General features: G+C 47.4%; 1 protein-coding gene across 1 annotated transcript in view; it reads left to right on the plus strand.

The window, feature by feature from the left end:
- Positions 1 to 17,774, plus strand: part of FNDC5 (fibronectin type III domain containing 5) — a 30,570-nt gene extending 12,796 nt beyond the window's left edge. Inside the window, exons 3-7 of the mRNA XM_035118757.2 lie at positions 4,853 to 5,011; positions 6,541 to 6,739; positions 8,029 to 8,121; positions 14,981 to 15,114; positions 17,733 to 17,774. Coding sequence (XP_034974648.1) covers positions 4,853 to 5,011; positions 6,541 to 6,739; positions 8,029 to 8,121; positions 14,981 to 15,114; positions 17,733 to 17,774 — 627 coding nt within the window. The remainder of the gene's footprint in view (positions 1 to 4,852; positions 5,012 to 6,540; positions 6,740 to 8,028; positions 8,122 to 14,980; positions 15,115 to 17,732) is intronic.
- The last annotated feature ends 6,427 nt before the right edge of the window (positions 17,775 to 24,201 follow it).

Consider the following 24,201-nt stretch of genomic DNA (forward strand, 5'->3'; position numbering starts at 1 on the left):
TCTTGGCTGGGAGGGCTTTTGACTTCTCTGTTGGACTGTGTGGGTGCTAGTGTGTGTTTGCATGAGTGTTGTGTGTCTGTATGAATAAAGTGTGTGGGAAGGTGAAGTGCAAATGGGCGCAACGCAAGTTCCACAATGAGTGCACCACCATCCGTGGCTCTCGCTTGCTGTTAAAAGGGTTTTGGAATCTCTTGACCCTTCTGGAACGGCTCTGCAGTCTTTAAGCTTTTTACAATGTTGGGGGTGCACCCTGCAGAACGGGAACAAAGTGACCTACAAACTCCTCACTGCCTAGCCTTGATACAAACTCCGCTGTGCTCCCTTGCTGCTTTTAAGTGCAGCTTAGGAAGCCCCAGAGGCAGAGCTCAAAGGCTCTCAATTGCAGCCAGGAAGGTTGCTGCTTTTTGGCCCTTCAGAGTGGCCAGCAGAGATGGGAGCTGAGCTCCAGTGCTGGTTGCCCTTGGGAGAGCTCAGCTCCAACAGCAGAGTGCAGCTGCAGTCATGCTGAGACTGCAGGACTGTGCCCACTTGACCTGGGAGGAGTAAGCCCCGCTGAACTCATTGGGACTTACTTCAGAGTAGGCATGTGCAGGATTGTGCTGTGAATCCATTTTGTCTGCTGTTTGCATGCCAAAAGAGCAACTGCTAAATTGGCACCCATCCATCTAGTTGGCTGTTCAGAGAAGACTTAAGTTCTAATCCACGATTATTTATTTTTAAAAGTAATGCTTTAAAAGTAAAGCTTAAGGCAGTGATGAGACAGCTGTAGCAGAAATGGACATGCTCATCCTATAACTAGATATGTACCTTCTTTTTTCTTTTTCTAAGAACCTTGTATTCCTCCCAAATCCCAAAGGGTTGTTGTTGTTGTTATTTAGTTGTTTAGTCATGTCTGACTCTTCGTGACCCCATGGACCAGAGCACACCAGGCACTCCTGTCTTCCACTGCCTCCCGCAGTTTGGTCAGACTCATGTTGGTAGCTTCGAGAACACTGTCCAACCATCTCGTCCTCTGTCGTCCGCTTCTCCTTGTGCCCTCAATCTTTCCCAACATCAGGGTCTTTTCCAGGGAGTCTTCTCTTCTCGTGAGGTGGCCAAAGTATTGGAGCCTCAGCTTCACGATCTGTCCTTCCAGTGAGCACTCAGGGCTGATTTCCTTCAGAATGGATAGGTTTGATCTTCTTTTCTAGTCCATGGAACTCTCAAGAGTCTCAAAGAGTAGCTATGATCCAAAACAGTGACAGGCTCTAGGTAAGCGAATAGGCCACTGGCTAGTTTCTTGTTGGCCTCCTCACACCTGTTGGGAATATTGCAGACCCTGTTAGGTAACAGGCACCAAATTTACTGGCTTGCTTTTTACTTGAGACTGGGCTTTGCAATGGCAACTAAATATCTTGTTCCAATATAATTTCGGAATTAGAGCAATGCTATTAGTGAGAGAAAGGGAAAGAAGATATCTTCTTACTTGCTTCCCTTTGCCCCCCCCCATGTGAGATTTCTCAAGTGAGTTTTCCTGTCTCCAGGTGAATTCACTTGTCTCTCTACATCTCAGGACCCACCCATTTCTCATCCTTATGCATATTGTGAACGCCTTGTGCCTCCTTGCCCGTGTGACGTTCTTATCCAGCTACTGCTGTCCCTCACTTTCTTCTCCCTAAAGCTAGAGATCCCCTTTGCTTTGAAAATCCATATAGGAGAACTGCATCAATTGCATATAGGGAATCTCTGGATATATGGAGGGGAAAGCTTAGGACAGAAACTGTTGGAGGGGAGAGCACCACGTAGACGAAATCCATAGTAAGATGAGGTATGAAAAGCCCATAGTCTTACCTATTTCTTAGGACCATTGTGAGGCTAAATGTGCACAAAACAGCCTTTGCCTGCGTTCCCTCCTCTCCCTAGTGTGTTTTTCTAGTGTGTTTTTCCTAGTGCCTATCTGGTTAGGGGCTTATCTGTGCTGCATATGTAGATGCACAGTCTTCATCACCATTATTCTTGCATAATTCTTCTTCATTCAAAGTATGCTGCCTACATTGTGGTTCGAGGACCCGCCCCCCGCGAGAAATAAAGACACAGTGACACATGGATTTGAGTTAATAGGGACCCAACTTTATTGGTTAGAGCAAGTGAGAGGTATTGGCTTAGGCATTGGACACCCTAGCAAGTGTGACTCCACCCCGCTCAGTGGGGAGTCATATAAGGTTAACACCCCGAGGGAGGAGCCTGTTGATGCAAATACAACTGAAAGCTTCCCCTGGTGTCACCGGGGGTCGTGCCATGGCCCTAGCCCCCAGCAGGGCATCGGACGGGATCCACGACCGCCGGATCCCTTAAGGGATACCCCTATAAGAGGGGGCTTGGATTATGGCCACAACCAGTCCTCAAACACACCAGACAACTCCATATTCCAATGCCTAACAGCCAAATACCGAAAGAAGTTGTGATGAATTGCTACGAGGTAGGCGACAAAACCAAGAGGCCGGTGCCAATTAGCCAAATGGATAAAGAAACTCCTACCAGGCCCCTTGGGCAACCAAGGCAACCAACCGAAGTCCATAGCAAGGTCAAAGCACACACACAAAGGGAAGACCTAAAGGGTGGGTGGGCGGGAGATCCGTCGGGATGCAGCAGAGAAGAAGGATTCAAATGCTGCCACGCCGCCTTAAATGTATGTAAACCCTGCCCTCAGGCCGGCCCTATTGGCCAACCAGAGGCTTGGCGCGGCAGCAGGGATAGGCTGTAGCAGGGGGCCGATACACGCCCCCCTGCTTGTCGCAAGGAGCGAGTCCCACCCGCAAAGTCTCCCCTCTGGAAGAGGAGAGATCTTCTCCCAATCTGTTAAGGTGTTGTTGTAAGACTGGGAGGGGTCTGTGCAGGAGAAGGCTAATGGATCTGGGGTGTCTCTTAACAGTCCTGGGCAAAGTTGCCAGATGCATCATTTATTAGGGAGACTACAGGTGATGTGTTTCCATGGGAGTTAATTGTTCAGTGATTGCTTCTTGATACAGATCCATTATGGAACACTCTGAATAGGAAAAGCTTAAAAGGGCAGCCTACCTTCCTTCCCACTAAACTGCAGTTTTTGTTATGAGGTTTTGAGGGGCTGCCTCTCTCTGGAGATCTGATGTGGGGCAGTGAATTTGCCTCTCATTGGAGTGTTTCAGGTGTGCCTCCATTGCTATCAGCATATTTGCATTGCTATTGGGGTGGGGTGGGGTGGGGAGATCAGTCTGGGACCCTTCAGGCCTCTTATTCTGTAACCTTGAGGTTTAGAATCCTTGTTGTTGTTGTTTAGTCGTTTAGTCGTGTCCGACTCTTCGTGACCCCATGGACCATAGCACGCCAGGCACTCCTGTCTCCCACTGCCTCCCGCAGTTTGGTCAAACTCATGTTGGTAGCTTCGAGAACACTGTCCAACCATCTCGTCCTCTGTCGTCCCCTTCTCCTTGTGCCCTCCATCTTTCACAACATCAGGGTCTTTTCCCTGGAAAAGGCAATGGTATCTGTCTAAGTGCCTGTCATCAGCATCTTAAAAGTGTGAGCCCTGTTGCTGTAGACACAAATGGGTGGGCCTCCCCGACCTCACTTGACTGGATGTCACATCTTCCTAGGATGGGGAACCATAGGCCAAAGAGCTGCAGATGGGGTGAGTTTGGTTGGGCTGGAACTAGGACAGAGAGGCTTGTCTGCACTGAGTCTGATGCCGTGGGGAAAGCAAGAAACCTAACAGGGAAGCAAGATCTGTTGGAGTTTTAATGCTGCGAGGCTTTCCATCCTATGCTCAAGTTGTACATATGTGTAAATAAAACCTTAGTCTCCGCTGACCTTCATACCAAGGAAACGGAACCATAGGTAGGCACTGGAACCCCCGGAGTCTCTTGCCACTCAGGGATTGGGGGTGCATGCAAGGGCAAATGATCTGCAACTGGCAGCAGGATTAATTACTAACCAGAAGGGAGAAGTCTAGTTAGAGCCCAGGAATGCACACAGCTGGAGAATGAAGTGGCAGCTAGAGAGGTAGGTAAAGCAGGTATGGGGGAAAACTCTGGGGGGAGAGGAGCCAGAAAGGTGGCAAAGCAGGAAAGAGAGACTAGAGGGGTTGGGGAAATGATACAGAAGACTGAAGATAGAAACAGGGAGAGAGAAACACCAAAAGCTTCCAAAGGAAACTGTTCCAGATTACAGTTGCACCCCTGAAACTTCTCATTGCTTGAAGAAGAAGTGTGGCGAGTGAGGGAAACAGGATTATTATCCCCATATTGTAGACGGGAGTTGAGGCTTAGTAAGCCTTGCTGAAAGCCACCAAATGCATTTAAGAGGAAAGAACACAGCTGCATGAGAATTAAAATAAAACCCACATGTGCACCAAACCAAAGAAAGAGGTTGATGCAGCTAGGGGAAGGTGTAATAGAGGATTGGCTTTTATGTACCCACTGCTACTGGCCAGAAGCATTGCAATGCATGGCCTCTGAATACTAAGGTTCCATTTAGCTGTAAGGGCTACTAGCTATCCAGACACATTGCCTCCACAAATTTCCCTTCTGCATTTCTCCCAAAAACCCTGGTATGAGCAACCATCAGCTCTCCTTCAGGTGGGAGTGAGTGCCTAATAATACTACTACTGCCCTTCAGCAGAGGATCACAGGGCGGTTCGTAATATAAAAACACAAAAATGCTTAACATAGGAACAAATAAAAACAATAAACCCCGCCCCCCGCAGTTTAAAAAGCCATAGATTGTTGTTGTTATTTATTATGTTATTTATTTATTATGTTTCTTCTGACATTCAATTCCATTACCTAATCATGTGTGGTGTGAAGAAGTCCTTCCAGCTTCCGTCTCTGCTTCTAAGCATCTTCTCCATTCATGTGATGTGAATCTCCCTCTCCTTGTAGACAGCCCCTCCGCTCCGGTCAATGTCACAGTCAAGCTCCTGAAAGCCAACTCAGCTGTTGTGACCTGGGACGTCCTGGAAGAAGAGGTGGTCATAGGATTTGCCATCTCCCAGCAGGTAGGTGGCAAAATCCCTTCCCTTAAAACTGGACTTTTTGCAAGATCAGAATGGAGGCTCAATAAACAGCCAATGTTGTCTAACCTCCCAGGAACTTTGTGCAGTTGAATCAGTAAAGAGGTTGTCTGGAAGCAACCTCAGATTCAGAATTGTTTCTTTGCATCTAGTTATTGGATCATAAAACAAGAATTTAACAATGGGAACTACATATCCTTATAAAAGTAGCACTAGTTGACAAAAAATAAAATAAATAATATTCTGACTATCCCTGGCAAATCGCAGCATTCCCTTTCAGTTCCTATTTTTAACAGATGTAAAAATAAAAGAAATACACAAACCTGAATAAATTTATATGAAACCTGAACAAACTATTACAGTAATTAAGAGGCTGATGTAACTCACTACCTAAAGTTTCCTTGTCAATCAAACTTCAGAAAGATGCAATGACTTTCTCTTCCCTCCTTGCATTCAGACATTCCCCTGTCATCAGAATTTAAAGGTCTTCTGACACCTTGTCCTGTGATCAAAAACCAGTTATTTCAAAGCAGCAAGCAAATGATTGGGACCAGTGGCATAGGAAGGGGGGGGCAGTGGGGCGGTGCGCTCTTGGTAACATAACACAACTGAGGGGGGTGACAAACTGGAGAAAAATAAGTATTTTCAAAATAAACTTATTGAAGCACCTCTCCGAGAGGTGGGAAAAGCTGCCCAGGTCCCAGGTGCCACCCTCCTTGCCTTGGGACCTTCACCCCACCCCCAACCCAGCTGGCCAATTAGCTGTGGGCTGGGGAGGGGGCGAAGGAAAGGAAAGGGCTGGTGCTGCTGAGGTCGACTTCCCAATGCTGCCGAGGCCGACTTCCTTAGCCCTCCGCCAGCAGTGGTTGGAGTTTTGGGGCCACTGCGGTGGCCTCCGCAGGCCGCTGCTTCCTGTTTCAACCACCCTGATAAGAGGAGAGGAGAGTGATTGAAAGCAGTCACTAAACTGTGTCTCAGTGAGCTCTTGCAAAAACATAGGAGCCAAAAGCAGCTGGAAGGGAGAGCAGAGCAGGTCCTTGAAGCAATGGCCTTTGCCCTAGTCAACAGCGGTGCGTGGGCGTTGTGGACAACCTCCTGGGCCGCTAAGCCAAAGCTGCTTATGCTCACAATATTCAGTAAATAAACCAGAAAATAACACTTGCAACTAAGTATCTTATTTTTCATTCTTTTAATAATTTGAATGTGTCTTGGGGGGGGGGGGTGACAAGAAATTTTCTGCACCGGGTATCACCTGACCTTGCTACGCTTCTGATTGGGACAGGCTTGGGTTTAAACCAGGCATCCCCAAACTGCAGCCCTCCAGAAGTTTTGCCCTACAACTCCCATGATCCCTAGCTAACAGGACCAGTGGTCAGGGATGATGGGAATTGCAGTCCAAAACATCTGGAGGGCCGAAGTTTGGGGATGCCTGGTTTTAAGCATTGGGAGCTGCTGCTGCCATTTTTCATTTGGCCCTTTGGAATATGTGGGTGTTTTGCTTTCTCCCCCTGCAGAAGAAGGATGTCAGGATGCTGCGCTTCATTCAGGAGGTGAACACCACCACCCGCTCGTGCTCCCTCTGGGATCTGGAGGAGGACACCGAGTACATTGTGCACGTCCAGTCCATCAGCATCCAAGGCCAGAGTCCAGCCAGCGAACCAGTCCACTTCAAGACCCCCCGGGAAGCAGAGAAGCTGGCTTCCAAAAACAAAGGCAAGTGAGGAGGAGGTTGTGGGCCCCGGGAGGTGGGAGACAAGCGGCACTGTTTGCAGGAGGGCAGCGAAGTGGAGCTGCAAGGAGTGGCAAAGGGACCCCACTGAGCCACTGCTGTCAGCTGGGATGGAATACCAGAAGAAAGTGAGAGTCAGCAGGAGATAATTCTCATTTTGTGCACCCTGCCTCTTCCAGGGGGAGGGTATCCACTGCTGTGGCACCTTCCTCCGGGGCCCTCTAGCTGGTCAGATGAACATCCTTCTTTCAGCACAGCTGGGAAGTGAAGTGGAAGCAAGCAGCTGGAAAGCCTAAGCTGGGGCTGCGCAACATTTGCTGCTGCTGCCAACACCTCTGCCCAAGAGGGAATGCATCAGCCCTGCCTTGCGACCTGCCAGGTGCACGATACACCCCTTGGGTTACGGGGCCTTTTCAAGCACCTGCCCAGCTAGAACAAAAGGCGAAGCTGCTGCCTGTGTATTGGGTGGTGGGTTCTGCATTGTGCGGATTTGTGCAAAAGGGCTAGGGAGGAATACACCCACGTGAGGCAGCACAGCAGCCTTTCCAGGTTTGCAAAAATCAGTTTGGTGGCTGGAAAAACAGCAAGGAGGAACAGAATAGTGTGCTGGTACAGAGGGGGTGGGCGATGACAACTGACCTAGCACCCAGCAAGGCAGAAAGGGGTAGAAGTTGCTCATCACTCAAGTGTGAGAAAATCTTGAACATTCTGAAATCCTCTGGGTTGTACCAAAGTAAGGTTTACTCAGTGCAGACCCAGTAAAATGAAAGGATATGACTGATGTAAGGCCAGTAAGGGGTCTACTCTGAGTCAGGACAGGTTGACCACTTACACATCACTCAAAAAGAGGACACAGATCTACTTTTGTTTATACACATGTAGAAATAACAACTATGAATTAAATAGAAGCGCAACATATCTCCTCATAGCTGGGGAGACCTTGACCAGGTTCCTTGTGAGGGAGGGGCTGGGGTGCCATGGTTTGTTTGTCCAAGCTGAGAGTAGTCTATCTAAAATGCCGCAGGATGCTGCCTCCTGGGGCTGATGGGAGGTGTGATCCAAAATGCCTGGAGGCCACCAGGTTGGAAAAGGCTGCTATCAGAGACTCTGAGGTCCATTGGGGCAGCCACATGGTCCTCACACCTAGGGATGCCTTGGTCAACTCTTTGCCCAATTCTTTGCTTAGGGTAACAAAAATCTGTGAGGGTAGGCTTGGAATGGAGCTAAGGCTGTCTGCCATATCTCTCTCTCTCCCCCCCCCCTTCCTGTGCAGATGAGGTGACGATGAAGGAGATGGGAGAGAAGAACCAGCAGCTGCGAGCCGGGGAGATCCTCATCATTGTTGTGGTCTTGTTCATGTGGGCAGGTCAGTATTAGTCCCCTAAATGCATGCAAAATAAATGCATGTACTGTATTGGGGGTTTTGGACAGAGAAATTTGTGCACACAAAAAGACCCTGAAGACATATGCACAGGTGGACATAACTGGGCAGTCATTTTCACAATATGTCCCTGCCTTTGTGCATTGGATGCTTTCAAAAGCACAAGAGGAGAGGCTGCTGCCCCAATTACGTTTCCAGTCTAAAACTGAACACAGATCAGACTGCAGAGGAAAGCGGGCAGAGGGAGGGATGAATGAGGAAGAATATGCAGTTATTTGGGTTACATGTGCTTGGGTTTGACTATAATCAAGTATGGAGATTATTAGAATTTTACCAACTTTAGCCCAGCTTGCACACAAGTATGGTTGTTATCTTTCTAAAAAAAAGTGTGTTTGCAATGTGCTCTTACCCAGCTTGTTTCCTGGGGTGGATCTAAACTCGGGGGGGGGGGGTTGCTATAAAAAAAAGTCAGAAATTAGATCGTTATAACAAAAGAAAAAATGTCTATGGGAAATAGAGTTTTAAAATTTCCTGCTCTCTGTCGTCATCTGGTGCACATTCAAATAGCTGTTTCTTTAGCTGAGAAACAGCTGAGTCCCTGGGGATGGACTCAGGAACTGAAATGACTTCACAAAAGCCTCTCGCCTCCCTGGATAGTCCCCAGTGCCACAAGACTCTTTTGCCTTTATTTGCCCCATCAGAGGCTTGTAAATTGCCAGCCAGTCAAGATTTCTCACTATGTGCCTTCTCTGAAATTCTGAAGAAGTCTAAACAGACAAAATCAAGTGTAAATTACCACCCTGTGTCTGCCTTGCAAACCACTCCTGTTTCTCTGTGTTATTAGTATTTTTTTTACTAGAGTGCCTGTTTAACTGCCCCCTGTAAAAATGACAGAATTGTTAAAACAATAAATGGCCTGAAGCATTATTAGAGCATAAACCAGCAGGATGGCAGTAAGCCCCAATCCTCTTAAAATCTACTACGAGGAATCGAGGGGCAGGACAGGTGTGGAGAGACAAAAAGAAAGCTTTCCTGTAAGCAAAACTGCTCCCTCTCTGATAGAATCATAGAACTGTAGGTGTTGGTGTGTGACCAGTTTATGAGGAATCAAGGATCCACACCATACATTCAAAGCACACCCAACACAGATGTAAAACACAAAACATCCTGCAAAGGACCCTGGGAATTTGATAAGGGTACTGGGAATCGCAGGTCTGCAAGGGGGAACCACGCTTCCCAGGTTTGAGGAAAACGGCGTGTTTTAAATGTGTGTTGAATGTAATTTGTGTTGAATCTAAGGTCTGCTTTTGGAATTAAGATTAACCTGCAATACTGGCCATGCTGGGCTTTTCGTTTTAGACTTCTTAAGAGATGTCATAAGGAAAGATTGCATATGGAAGTTAGAGGGGCAACTCCCCACCATCCCATAATGGTTCCTGCTCTGTCAAAATAAATAAAAGTGTGCTAGTTTATAGTCTCCATAAATATTCAAGCCCCTTCTGCTATAATTCTGCAAGTTTGCCAGCAGGTTGTTGCCAGTGTGAGTCATTTGTAAAAGCAGAAGGCTTGGACGTGCCTTGAACTCGTATCCTCACACTATTACCCCCTATAAACCCAGATGTGTGGTGTAGGTGAGGAAGCCTGTACTTTCTGCACATGCCCAGAGACTCCTGTTCTTTATTGTCTCTCTTCTTCCATCTGTATTGACTGCTCTGTATATTTAGGTGTATTTGCACATATTGACGAATAATTCCCAGAGTCAATGCAGAGTAGTGTCTAAGGTCGTTTCCCATACGGTCACTGTTTACAGGTAGGATTCAGTCACATCAGGCTGCACAATTAAAATTGATCTGGAGCTCTCGTGAAACAAAACCCTCCCCTCCACCTGGAAAGATTGGACTTTTTGGGATAAGGAACATGATAGGGGAATGCACTGGAAAGAGGAGGATAACAAGATGGATTATCATTCAATAGCTGCCGCCGCCTAATCTAACTACCCAGAATCCAGGCTGAATGCTCATTAAACAGGCGGCATGGAACCGACTTAAGGGGGTGAGCAATAAACCCCCAGTTTAAATACTGCCTTGGCTATGAACGAATTCAGTAGCCTCAGGCATCTCTCTCTCTCTCTCAACATCAGCCCACCTTCCATCTGCAGAATGGGCATAAATATAAGCAGTGCTTTTCTCTAGGGGGTACTCAAGGGTGCGCGGTACCGACACTTTTCCCCATTGTTAAAAAGTGTGACACTTACTGTAACAACTTCATGGCGAGTACCGGCACCTATTTTTCTAGGGAATAAAGCACTGAATATCAGGCTGTTTTACCTCCTCAGCCAAAAATAAATAAATGTTCCCTGAGCAAAACAGCTTACAAAGATCAATAATAAAAAGTCCAATGATTATTATTACATTTCTATCCCACCTTTTCCTCCAAGGAGCTCAAGGTGGTGGTGTCCATGGTTCTCCCCCTCCTCATTTAATTCCCACAACAACTTTGTGAGGTAGGTTAGGCCAAGAGATGGTGACCAGCCCAAGGTCCACAGTGAGCTTCATGGCCGACTGGGGATTTGAACCCTGGCCTTCTGGGTTCTAGTCTGACACCCATGTGCAGCCCCAATCTCCAAGCAGCAGGAGACTCCGGGGTGCCTGCACTTACCCAGGGTGCAATGAAGGTCATTGGAGACTGCAGTGTCTTTAGGATATATGGTTATATATATAAAAGCATTAACGCTTCCACAGATCTTGCCTCTCCTATAGGTTTCCAGGGAAGCCCCAAGCCACAGATTTGGGTTCAGCACAGAGCAAGGCAAGTCTCTCTGTCCAGCTTCCAGTCCAGCCAAACTCACCCCCACACAGCCCCGCTTGGCCTATAGTTCTCCATCCTAGGATGACCATGGCATCCATCTAGGAGAGGTGGGAAAAAGCCCACCCATTTGTTTCTATGACAAAGGAGCTCGCTCTTTTCAGATGCAAATGCAGGGTACTTAGCTGAGTAGCTAAGGCCATTACACTGACAAAGGGACTGGTCTGACCAGTTCAGCAAGCTTCCTCCTATAGCTTCCATCCCATCACCCAAATAAAAGGACTTTTGCAGTAAGGAAAGTGATGAGAAAATGTGCTGGAAAGTGTGGAATAATAATTGCTTGTTGTGCTCTTGTATACCCTTCCCACAAATGGCTCACTTAACAATGGATATTGCAAAACCTTGTTGTTGTTTAGTCATTTAGTCATGTCCGACTCTTCGTGACCCCATGGACCAGAGCACGCAGGGCACTCCTGTCTTCCACTGCCTCCCGGAGTTTGGTCAAACTCATGTTGGTAGCTTCGAGAACACTGTCCAACCATCTCGTCCTCTGTCGTCCCCTTCTCCTTGTGCCCTCCATCTTTCCCAACATCAGGGTCTTTTCCAGGGAGTCTTCTCTTCTCATGAGGTGGCCAAAGTAATGGAGCCTCAGCTTCAAGATCTGTCCTTCCAGTGAGCACTCAGGGCTGATTTCCTTCAGAATGGATAGGTTTGATCTTCTTGCAGTCCATAGGACTCTCAAGAGTCTCCTCCAGCACCATAATTCAAAAGCACCAATCCTTCGGCGATCAGCCTTCTTTATGGTCCAGCTCCCACTTGCCTACAAGTCAAAACCTACTTACCTACAAGTCAGGAGGCTCAATAATGTTGAAGGTTTCAGGAAGGAGTCAGTTGGGGTGGTAGACATACAGTAGGTCTCTTCAGATCTGTGATCTTGTGTATGAGAAGCTAAAATCTATTAGAGGAAACCTGTCAGACCAGTTTGTTTGTCAAGATGATGGCCCTGGCTGCTCAGCCAAGTGCCCATCATCTTTATCTCAACAATGAGCTCTGTTGCCATGGAGACAAGTGGGTGTGCTTTTTCCTCCCTCGCTGGGCTGGATGTCACATCACCCTAGGATGAAAGGGGTAGGATTGCATGTAACAATAAATTGGTCAGCTCGGTAAGGGAGTCCAATGTGATTATTTTCATCATCTCCCCAGTATTGCAGAGGTTGAGGCCAAGAGAGAGGAAGAGGTGTTTGGACCCACAGTGCTCTCACTCCCAGTTGTAGTACAGCAACCCAGCTCCCTGCTAGTTTCTCCTGTCCCTGGCATTTTGAAAACAAGCTCTGAAGTGGCTCCTCTTCGTACTGCTTCTGCATTGCCTTCTCCTGCCAGCTGGGACTTGCCAAGCACGAGCTAATGCAAAAGGCAGCTCAGGCTTGTTTTCTTTCTGTGCTCAGCCCCCCAGCTCCACCGACAGCTGCTTTTGCCCCTTCTGCAGTATGAAACATTTATGAAAAGCAGAAACACTCTGCCAGGGAGGTTTGCAGTTGCTTTCACGGGAAGCACGGAGGAAGGAGGGCCGTTTCAGGTGAAGCAAGCAGGCCAGCAAATCAATGAGACAGCAAACTGGATAATTTACGTCCTTCTCTGGGGACAAATTTCGCCTCTCCCTTCCTACTCTCCAGCTTCCTAGCCAAAGGACTTTCTGGTTTCTTTTACACAAGATGTGCACAGAGGGGGTACAAAACAAAGCTGTTGAACAGCCAGCCCTACAGAAGTAGCTTTGCAAGCTGACACGTGCTCATTCTGCAATAACTTATTAATTGTTTTATGTTGAGAGCTTAGGCAGAAGGAACAAATCTAAGGCTCCCACTTCCATTCCTATCAGCCTTCCACTTATTTAGTATTATAGGGGTTTCCCAAATGAGATGGTCTGGCTTCCAGGCTGGCTCGCCATCACTTCAATCCAGAGCTGACAGGCGTCTGCATGAATTTCATGGGAGGGAACATGTTTATTGGAATGGAATACTTCCCTGGATAGCTCAGCTGGTAGAACACGAGACTCTTAATCTCAGGGTTGTGGGTTTGAGCCCCATGTTGGGCAAAAAGACTCCTGCGTTGCAGGCGGTTAGACCAGATGACCCTCGTGGTCCCTTCCAACATTAGGATTCTCTGAACACAATGCTCCACTTTTGCAGGGATGGTTTGAGCCAGGCATCCCCAAACTTTGGCCCTCCAGATGTTTTGGATTACAATTCCCATCTTCCCCGACCACTAGTCCTGTTAGCTAGGGATCATGGGAGTTGTAGGCCAAAACGTCTGGAGGGCCGCAGTTTGGGGATGCCTGGTTTGAGCTGATCCTACACAATCTTGGCGCAACCTGGTCTTGGACTACAGCTCCCATCAGTCCTAGCATCATGTGACACCTGTTGGCTCTGATGGGAATTGTAGGCCAAAACCTCTGACCTGATGCAGCAGGGTGGGGAAGGCTGCTCTATCCCCTGAACTGAGTTGCAGGACTGATGATTTGGTCATGTTAATCTCTCCAAAAAAGCCTTCCTCAAAGAGGAGAACCAGCACCAAGGCCTCAGTTACAAGCACAAGCCAGCATTTCCTCTTGAATCCAGTCTTCACCAAGAGCGTAGAAATGTGTCCTCTTTTCGGAGCATGTTACGGGGGCAGAGATGGGTCCTTTTATTTGCACTGCTGCCCCTTCCTGCTACAGCCGTCACATCGTGTTTGCAACGCGCAAGCAGAAAGCCTGCCAATTCAAGCACACTAAAGCATGGAGGCCGTTGTGGGAAATGCTGCCACCCCCTTCATTTGTCACCGGTGCCCAGCCTGGATTCTGAGACAAAGGAATTTTCCACTGTCCTCCTCTTCCCCACCACCCTTGCGTGTGTGCCCTGCCAAACAGACACCTGCTTTTTGCTTGCTAGCAGACAGCGCTGCCTTCCAGCCCCTTCGCACAAGTGACGCTCCAAAACTACTTTGCTTAAAACAGCAGTGTGTAACCTTTGAGGTCAGCCAGCCCCCCCTCTGACTTGCCACCTGAAATTATTCCTCCAGAGCATATATATCAGGTAGGCAGTGGACTACAACTCCCATCATCCCCAGACAGCATGCCCTATAGTCAGGGGTGGCTGGGAGGGCACCATATTGGCTACTGCTAGTCTATCCCGATGGGCAACTCACTGGTGCAAGCTGAGCAACTATTTGGAGAGCCTTTGCTGTATTTTCCTTGTGGCCATGAAGCCTCTGGTGCTATTGGTTGAGCTGCTGTGACGCCATGGAATGTTCATACTTGCTGTGTTTTGGTTGCTTTTAATCTGCCAATAATTAACTTTATCAGAAATGTTGACAGAACCCTGAAGACTCCACAAAACAGCCTGAGATAGAGGGAGTGAATAATTTCCCTCATTTACTCCCTCTAATGTGGTTGATATTTTATAACACTTCCGTCACCATCATGCCTGTCCCAGTTATTTTGTTTTCAGTTGGCAAGGAGAAATAATGTTTGTTTCTTCAGTTGTGATATAAAAATATGTACAAATGCCAATAATAGACCTTGACAGAATAACACCAAAGAGACAGCCTGAGAAGGTCTGAAGCAGCCTTCGCCAACCTTGTGCCCTCCCAGTGTTTTGGACTGCAATCCCCTTCAGCCCCAGCATCATATGGCTGTGCTGCTGTGGCTGTTGGGAGTTGTAGTTCAAAACACCTGGTGGGCACCAGGTTGGGGGAGATAGGCCTACATTTTTAATGAGGAGAAACTAAGGATTGAACATTCTGCACCAATACAGTTCCTTGTATTCAAGCTTCATGCTGGATTGGGGTGAGATGGGAGCTGGCAGGCTCTACCTTTTATTTCCAGCTGCACTCACTTCCTTGCAGACCTTGGCCTGGCTAAGGGAGCTGAGTCAGCCACAGCTCCTTGGGCAGGGCCCCAGGCGGTTCATGGTTTGCTGCGGGAACAAATGGTGTTCAGGCGATACTCCTGGTTGCCCTTCTAGAAGACAGAGGGACCTGTGATGCTTTTTCTCCCCCTCAGGGGTGATCGCCCTGTTCTGCAGGCAGTACGACATCATCAAAGACAACGAACCAAATAACAACAAGGAGAAAGCCAAGAGCACCTCAGAAAACAGCACCCCCGAACACCAGAGCGGGGGCCTCCTGCGTAGCAAGGTGAGAAGCACCAAGAACTGGGGAGGGAGAGGCAAGGCAACCAACCTCCTTAAAAGTAGCCTTTGCTTTGACTGGAGCTGAAAATCCATGTTCTGCCTCTGAACACCCACTCAGCCCAGTGATGCCCACGGGCACCATGACCGCCTCACAAATACCCTGGTGGCTGCCAAGGTCCCATGCCCTTCCTGTTTTTTTTTAAATTTTAAATTGAGTTTAGAGTTTTACTTTTAAATTGAGATGTATACGCCTTGGAGTGTCTGCTTCCTGCTTTTTTGTCTCTGTTTAATTTGCTTGGGGCGGTAGTGGCACTATGTGAGATCTCAATATCTTGCGAGTTTTCACTGAGATCTCTCAAGATCTTTCTGGAAATCGACACTGATGTTGGCAGAGGTGGTGGAGCGAGCGGTGTGCCCACAGGGGGTTTCTGCCACCCGAGGTGGCTGCTTCACCCAGCCTCATGGGTGGGCTGGACCAAAATCATGGCAAAACCTCACCAAGCAGTGTTCCACACATAACAACCAGGTGATAATCATCCCCCCCCCCCAAAAAAACCAGCTGGATCCTTCACGATCTCTCTAAAGAAAAAACCAGATCTAGCGTATGACTTGCAATATGTGTCAAGTGCATGTGTTGAGACAGCCCCTTGGTTGTTGCAGCAGGCATCAAGTCCTGAGCTAGCCCAGACAAGGCAGTATTGACATGGATATTGAAGACCCCCAAAGCTAGTGTCCTGGGATTCTCTACACCACACCAGAGACCACCTCTGGCAGCTCAGTCAGGGAGGCAGCTGGGCGGACACCAACAAGACCACTGTCCTGTCCCTGCAGCCCAACACAATACACACACCCAGCTCCTAGGTGGACTGGCCAATATGTGCCAAGTCAGTTGTTTCAGTTCGGTGCTTCTGTAGGCACTGGCCAGAACCCTGGAAGGGTTGACATTTCCCTGAGCAATCAGTTCAAAGGCTGCTGGCACCGTTTCCATTTTATTTCTGCAAGGAACAGATCTAGAGAGACACTCAGGTTTTCAAAAACAGAAAGCGAGACTCAAGGAAGGAGCTTGGAATATCCACCAGGTAGGGTGGGGGATGCTGTCAAAGGCCAATGCCAACTAAGGGTTAGGGTTTGCCTGTAATGGACCAAACTTCATAAAATCTTCTTCACCTCTACTACCGTATTCCGGCGTATAAGACGACTGGGTGTATAAGACGACCCCCAACTTTTCCAGTTAAAATATAGAGTTTGGGATAGACTCGCCTTATAAGAAATATGACCCGGCATATAAGACGACCCCCGACTTTTGAGAAGATTTTCCTGGGTTAAAAAGTAGTCTTATACGCAGGAATATACAGTAATCATGATGATGCTTCCAGCTTCCCCATGCTGTAGCCATTTGCCCTTGCCAGCCATGACCCTGCATCAACTTTCGACAAACCTCCTTCATGTTCTGCTAACTCTGCTGTTGAAGGAATTATTCATGCCACAGCGACAGTCTCTTCAGTAGCAGAAAAAGTCACTTAAGGACACATAAGGCCCCCCCGCCATGTTGGAAAACCTCAGTGTGTTAATCAAAGGGACAATAACAATTGCACAACTCCAGGTGTTTCCAAAGGAAGTCAGAAAGGGAGATACTTTCTTATGGCAGCTCCAAGGGGGTCACATGAATGCCCCATTGACACAACTGGTGAGCTTCACCCAGTCTTTCTGGTCTGGTGCTAAAATGCTGAATCAAGAGTTTTTCATTGATTGCATTTTGCTTTGGCTTGACTGTATGTTGTAAAGCTGCCCTGGGAAAGAAAAATCTTCAGAACAGGAGGGTATAAATCTATTAACAAACAACACTTATTAACAAACAACACATCAGTCTTTGGAAGAGTCTCTCTCTCTCTCTCTCTCACACACACACACACCACACACACACACACACACCGAGAGAGAAATAGGGGAATTGCTCCTTCAAAGATGGTGCCTGCTGAGATGCATGCAACATCCCAAAACAAAAGAAACACTTTTTCTTCAGAATTATAGTTATTAATTATAGTGGCCTTCCCCAGTTAATTTTGGACTACAACTTCCATCAGAATGGCTGGAGGGCACCTGGTTGGCAAACACTGATTTATACAGATTTATTGTGAAAGGTGGGTTGATTGCTTATTCCCTGGAGCAAGGAAGTGCCTCCTCTTAGTTCAGAGCTACAGAAGATTCCTCCTTGGCCTATTCCATCTTTGTTCCCTAGCTACACACCCTCTCAGCTCTCCTTGTTCATGAGCTGCTGTAGCTGCCAAGGTGAGATGCCCCTGGGATTTTTGCAATGATGCCTCCCCACCAGAAAACTGTCAGAGGCAGTAATGCAACAAGGTGTCTAATGTTGGTGAACTCAAGGTTTTCCAAATGCAAGCCTTCCATTGATCCTGCGAGCCTTTTCAACATAACCGTGACTGACTCCAGGCCCCCTAGATTTCTCCTTTGCTCTGTAGGACTAAAATGGAAGTGAAACACACACCGTCTGTTTAATCCTAGCTTCACCTCCAGCCCTCAGACTACAGATTCTCCACTTTCCCCTAGGTATATTCACATTCCTGGGTACCTTATATTTCTCTCTTTCTCTCTCTCCTCTAGTTTCCAAAAAACAAGCCCTCAGTGAATATCATTGAAGCATGACAGCCTGATGGATGGACTCCGTTTCTCCTTCTCTGTCTCTTTCCCTCCCTCCCTCCAAGATTTGGCAACTGGGGAAGTGAAAGGTTTTTAGAGCTGTTTGGAAAGAGTTCTGTTCAGCTGCTGCAGACTGTAGGCAGAAGGCTCTCCTTCCATACCCTGGAGGAAAAAAACCAACAAGCCCATCTCCATTTGGGATAGAAAAGAAACTCGGTAATGTACTGAGCTACAGCATACTTTGAACTAGGCTGTATCCCACACACCAACAAATGGGCATTTGCTGGTGGGGCTAGGAGAAGCGTCATCTTTCACCTTGACCGTCTGTCTCTGTCTTGTCCTGAAACATTCGTCTCTTGGGAAATGCTCCAGCTCCTTCCTGGTTTGCTTTCTTCTTACCACAGCTCAGTTTTTCAGTAGGAAATGCTATCCTGGATTCCAGACACGACTGCCTCCATCTCTCCTCTTCGTGACAATCCTGGAGAACACTCTGTCCCCTCTGACCACAGACCAAACCAATGACTTTGGCTAGAAATCCCACGCAGACGTCTTGCCATTTGTGCTTTAAGTAGAAACAACTGTTTGCAGGCATTCAATTTTGTGTCTTTAATACAGTCTCTGGCAATCTGGTGCCTACCAGCTGTTTTGGACTACAAGTCCCATCAGTCCCAGCTGGCCAGCAAAGTGAGCTGTTGTCCCAAACAGCTGGTGGGCATTAGGTTGGCGAAGGCTGCTTTAAACAAAGAGAAAAAGAAACCAGAAGCACACATTTTTCCACCTGGACTCTCAGGACTCCGCTAGCTGCTTATTATAAGTTACTTTGAGCAGTTGTGAGTTTCTTGATTTCCCCCCAAGTTTTGGTGTATATTTAATGTTGTTTCTCCAACTGGATAACCAACAGAGAATGCAAAAAAAAAACCCAACTCAAACCCCAAATCTTCCAGTTCTGTAGAATAGCAAAGAGATCTGACGGCGACTATGGACAAGAATGGTGGAAACATCTGGTGTTTTTCTCCCAGGGTGAGCCTCATCTAGGCTGCAAACTTGTTTTGGTTTTATTCCACTTTATTGTCATGGCTTTTGCAAAGAATCCTGGGAATAGTAGTTTGGTGAGGGGCTGGAGATTATACAAATTAAGAAGAACCTTGCTGAGAAGAACCTAAGGGGTGGTCTTGGGGGTGGGGAACCTGTGGCCCTCTAGATGCTACTGACTACAACTCCCAGCATCCCTGACAGATGGCCAGGCTAGCTGCAGGGGCTGATGGGATCTGCCATCAGCCAACAGGTCCCAAGTCCCTGGGCTACCAAGTTGGGTATTCACTTTCCAGTTGTGGGCAGCTCGCAGCCAATTAAGAAGCCCACAAGCAGGGCACAACTGTGGTGGTGGCCCTCCTCTCTTGCTGACCCCTTGTAGCTAGTCTTGCCTGTGGACATGGGGGATTGATTTTATGCCTGTAAAGCTAATCACCACTGACAGCTTAGCCCCTCCATGGATTCCCCCAGTCCTTAACTAAGGTGATGAAAACTGGTGACCACCATTAGCAGACACCTGGAGTGAATTATCCGCTGTGTGAAGAAGCCCTGCTTTCTTTCCCCTCTGCTAAAATCACTGTCACTTTTATTGGATGACCCTCTAGTTTTAGTGCAGGCAATTATCTGTTGCCGATGCCAAGGCCCATCATCACCAAAATTGATAGATGCCAACTACGATCCCCAGGGGTTCCCTGGAAAGCAGGAAATGGCTGTGAAACCCATTGTAATCTGTACTTCGGATCTGCGCCTATCAAACCATTTTTTCTTAGCCGGGTCTGATGTAGTCCACCCACAGTGTGCCAAAGCAGCTACACTTTGATCCTTGAAAACAAACAAACACACCAATTTAATTCGCATTGTGCCAAGATTGCTTGATGCAAAGTCAGGCACCTTTGTTTAGGGGAGCCTCGCACCAACACGGACGGGATAGCTGCTCTGCAAGTTATCCCAGCAACTTTGTCAGAGCAGGGGTGGATTTGGGACTCTCAAATTTCAGTGGCACCCTGTGCAATGCTAAAATTTGACACCCCCCGCCTCTTGCACTCATTTCTACGGTACTGTTGTGGCACCCCTTGAAGTGCAGTGCCCAGGGCGACTGCATGCTTGTCAGTGCATGAGAGGCCACAGAGGCAAAAGCCTCTCAGACAGGAGCTGAAATTGGTTGGAGAGGGAAAGACTCTATGTAGAAACTCACTCCAACTGGCTGGCAAAAGCTCAAGGTGGTTCACCCTCCTTTATGGATGCTGTTAGATTTAGGGGGTGGGCTATGGTTGTTTTTAAGGGGGCTGTAAATTATGAATTTTGTCATTACTTAGCATCACTGCCTTATTGTGTCTTATCAACGAGACTTACTTTTTTTAATCCCTTAAAAATGTCTTCTACAAAATCAAAATGTGAGAATCATCAATTTGGTTCACTTACTTGAACCTGACCATTCCTTTCTCAGAGCAGTATTTTGACCTCACAACAATCCTGCGAGGTAGGTTAAGCTGTGACTCACCCAAGGCCTCCAAGTATCCTTCATTGCTGAGCAAGGATTTGAATGTGATACGCACCAGGAATATGTGTGTGATTGATGCATGTAGCAGGGGGAGCTAGACTAAAAAACCAGGCACCGTTCTTGTGTGTAGGAAGCCATGCGAGTTCACCAACTGGGATTTCAAAAAAACTTGCCTCATTTTGAGTTGGAGCTCTGACCCCAAACCCATCTTACGTGCTGTAGGGTAGTCATCTCACCCACAGTATAATAAGGGCAAGGCATATCTTTTCCATCATTTCTTTCTTTCCCCTAGGGTTAATCAAATCACCAGATTCCTGCCTTGGTCTTTCCTGACAGAAACGTGGGAGAAGTGGTGGACAATTTTCTGCAATTAAGAAACTTTTCATGGTTAAAGTGGACAGATCTGTGCATGTGGCAATGCTGTGGAAGGTGATAAGGGAGGAGCAGGAGGAAGATTCCTCTGTTGTGCTTCAGTATTAAGCCCTCTGCATGTTGCTCCACGCTCCAAGCCTTGCACCCACGCTGGGAGAAGAGATGGGCTTCTGATTGCTCCATCAAAATGCCAAGTTGGCTTGGACTGAGGCTTAATTCCTCCTCTGTTGAACTCAGTAACTGGCCTGTTAGGGGAGTTTGGTTCCACGGTTGGCCTGGTTCACACACAACACTAAGCCACAATTTATTAAACTATACATTATTAACCATGTTTTTATTTTGGTATGAGCTTTCGTGTGCATGCACACTTCTTCAGATACCTGAAGAAGATATCTGAAGTAGTGTGCATGCACACGAAAGCTCATACCAAAATAAAAACTTAGTTGGTCTTTGAGGTGCTACTGAAGGAATTTTTTTATTTTGTTTCGACTCAGACCAACACGGCTACCTACCTGTAATTATTAACCATGGTTTTTGCTTGACCATCCTAATCTTGCCAAGCAACTTAATGAGGGTCAACTACCAGCAAACCATGATTGTTGGCTTATAAGCCTTGAATAGTTTTAACCATGGCTTCAGTGTTATGTGCACACCCAGGACCTGTCCTTAATCATGGTTTGCTTTGCCCCATCACTCAGACATGTGGCAAGCTACAAAGGTGAGGCAAGAGTGGGTGGAAAACAGACTAAACTTTGAAGAAACATACCGTGATTTGGTGGATCATCTGTGGGACAACTCACAGTTAACTGTTTCTTAAACAAATGATGGATTAGTGTTTTATGTGCAAACTAGCCGGGAGGGAGGGAGGGAGAAGGGCTTGTATGCATAGTGATTAGGAGACAGAGCTGTGACCACAGGTTGGGATGCCACTTTCTTCCTTGGCCCTGCTCCTGTGCATGTAACAACAATAACCCTACCCCCACTCCGTGTACCAAAATTAATAAGGGATGTATTATTTCTTGGCACATTGATAAAGCCATGGAATCCATTCCACTTGCTAAATGTCTGCATGCCAGGCTTAAGGCACAGGAGAAAGGGAAGAAGAAAGGAAGAAAAAAGGAGTCAGTCAGACTGACTCAGATCTCTGCTTCAGATTTTTCTCCAGTCACAAACTCTGTGTCTGGCCTGAACAAGACACGAGCAGCTAGCTCACTATCCTTCCCCTCAACCTCTAATTGGTTGCATAGGGATAATACTGGCCTTTTAGTGGAGGATAAATTGGGAATCCCAGTGTTGAGACTGTCTGTATCACTTAATGCCTGTTTGTCAAGGGAAAGAGAGAGAGGCTGTTCTGCTCATACCCTGCTTTGGGGCTTCTCGGGGGCTTTTTGCTGGCTCACAGTGAGAGATAGGCTGCTATCCTGGAAGGGACCCACCCTGGAACCATCCAGCAAGGCTCTTCAAGCCCACCTTGCAGGGTTGCTGTAAGGACTGTGGAGATAACAAGTCTGACAAAGTGCTTTGGTCGCTCTAAAGCATGATATCAATGCTAGGCAGTGTTCCTAGAGATGATGTCTCCATGATGACATCATGACCGCCTCCTTTTTTGCATTACTGTGTTTTTCCTGCTTGCAGGCCCTCCTCAGTCCCCCTCATCTCTGCCTTCATTGAGCTCAGGAAGGGCTTGCTCATTTGCAGGTGGAGAAGTCTAGTTGCTTCAGTTTCTGTCATGGTGTTAATGTGCCTCTTCAAAATTGTGTCTCTTCTCATCGGTGACTAAGTCAGTGCCTGCTCTAAAGCTTTCAACATCCACGCAAAGCCACTTGCAACCAGCCCCTCCCATCAACTTCCACACAAGGTGCCGGCAGATGGCACCCCACACCACCCTGGTGCTCTCCAGAGGTTTTGGACTACAATTTCCATCATGCTGGCTGCAGAGTGCTGAGGATGCTGGGGACACAGCTGGGCTGACAGGGGCTAATGGGAGTTGTTGTCCAGAACCGCCTAATTAACAGCTACTCACAATGTGTTGCAAAACAGAGGAAAGGCCTCACTCCCCTCAGTTCTTGCCAAAACGTTGGCCGATAGCAGATTGTCTGCCTTGGGAGACACAGAAAGGTTGTTACCTGTGATAACAGTTTTGAGCAATAAACCATGTTTTTAAATGTACAGTGACAGGAACATCTCCTTTGAGTGTAAAGAGATCGACATTTCAAAAGGTCGCCGATCCTCCATCTCGCTTTGTGAAAAACATGATATATCGGGGTTTGTTTGGGGGGTTTTGCATGGGGAGACGGGAGCTTTCTTAGCCAGTTTTCGAAGGGTTCATTTTCTGAAACGGCAGGTTCATGGGATGAGACTTTCCCAAAGTGAGCACACAGTAACACCTTGTACAGGAGTTCTTCAGATCGTACAGTTTGAGTTAGCAAGTAGCAATAATAATAATAATAATAATAAATAAATAAATAAATAAATAAATAATGATAATGATAATAATAATAATACCCCACCCATATGGCTGGGTTCCCCCAGCCACTCTGGGCAGCTTCCAACAAAACATTAAAATACAGAAATCCATCAAACATTAAAAGCTTCCCTAAACAGGGCTGCCTTAAGATGCCTTCTAAAGGTCTGGTAATTGTTGTTCTCTTTGACCTCTTGTGGGAGGGCGTTCCACAGGGTAGGTGCCACTACTGAGAAGGCCCTCTGCCTGGTTCCCTGTAACTTGGCTTCTCATAGCGAGGGAACCACCGCCAGAAGGCCAGAAGGCCCTCGGTGCTGGACCTCAGTGTCCGGGTAGAACAATGGGGGTGGAGACGCTCCTTCATTAGGCTTCCTGCACTAAAACAAAAACAACTCCCTGTACATAGAAATGTAGCTTTTCAGGGCTAGCCTAGAACTTTGCTCTCTGATATGTTCACTTCCCACAGAGGCACAATTTTTGAGATAGGGAAGCATTTCAAACATACCCATAATCTGAACTCCATCCCAAGTGAGTTATCTCCCCATGTAGGACATTCCCCACAGGTTTGATATTGCTCTAGTTAGTAGGGTACTACAATTTGCTCCCATGATACTCAGCTGTTTCTCAGGCCCCACCCACAGAGGGAGGGAAAGTAGTTTGGGACTGTGGTTTGATTTAGCGCTCCATCTTTGGCTGCCAAAGGAGAGCCTCCTTCCAGCTGGAGTCCTGAGCAAGCAGTGGACATTCAGCCTAATTTGGCTACGTCTCTGTGCTCTATTTGTGGTACTGAGTTTCCAGCAGTGTGTGCGTCCCTTGTGTTCCAAGGGCTGCACAGCGACTCCCCTGGTCACATCCTTTCATGGCCAGTGCCAGGTGTTGGTTGGGTCGGTCAGAGGCCAGTGGAGGGCCCAACAGCCACATTCATTTCCTGCTTGTCTGCTCACCTCTCACTTCCTCTACACCCCAGAGGGGAGCTAGAGAAAGGGGCACGGGATTGTGACTTCACTCAGAGGCCCCAGAAGCTAGGAGTAGCACAAAAGAGACAAAACGCTGTCTCTGATCTT

The sequence above is a fragment of the Zootoca vivipara genome, chromosome 6 (assembly GCF_963506605.1).
Source record: "Zootoca vivipara chromosome 6, rZooViv1.1, whole genome shotgun sequence".
In the NCBI taxonomy this organism is placed as follows: domain Eukaryota; kingdom Metazoa; phylum Chordata; class Lepidosauria; order Squamata; family Lacertidae; genus Zootoca; species Zootoca vivipara.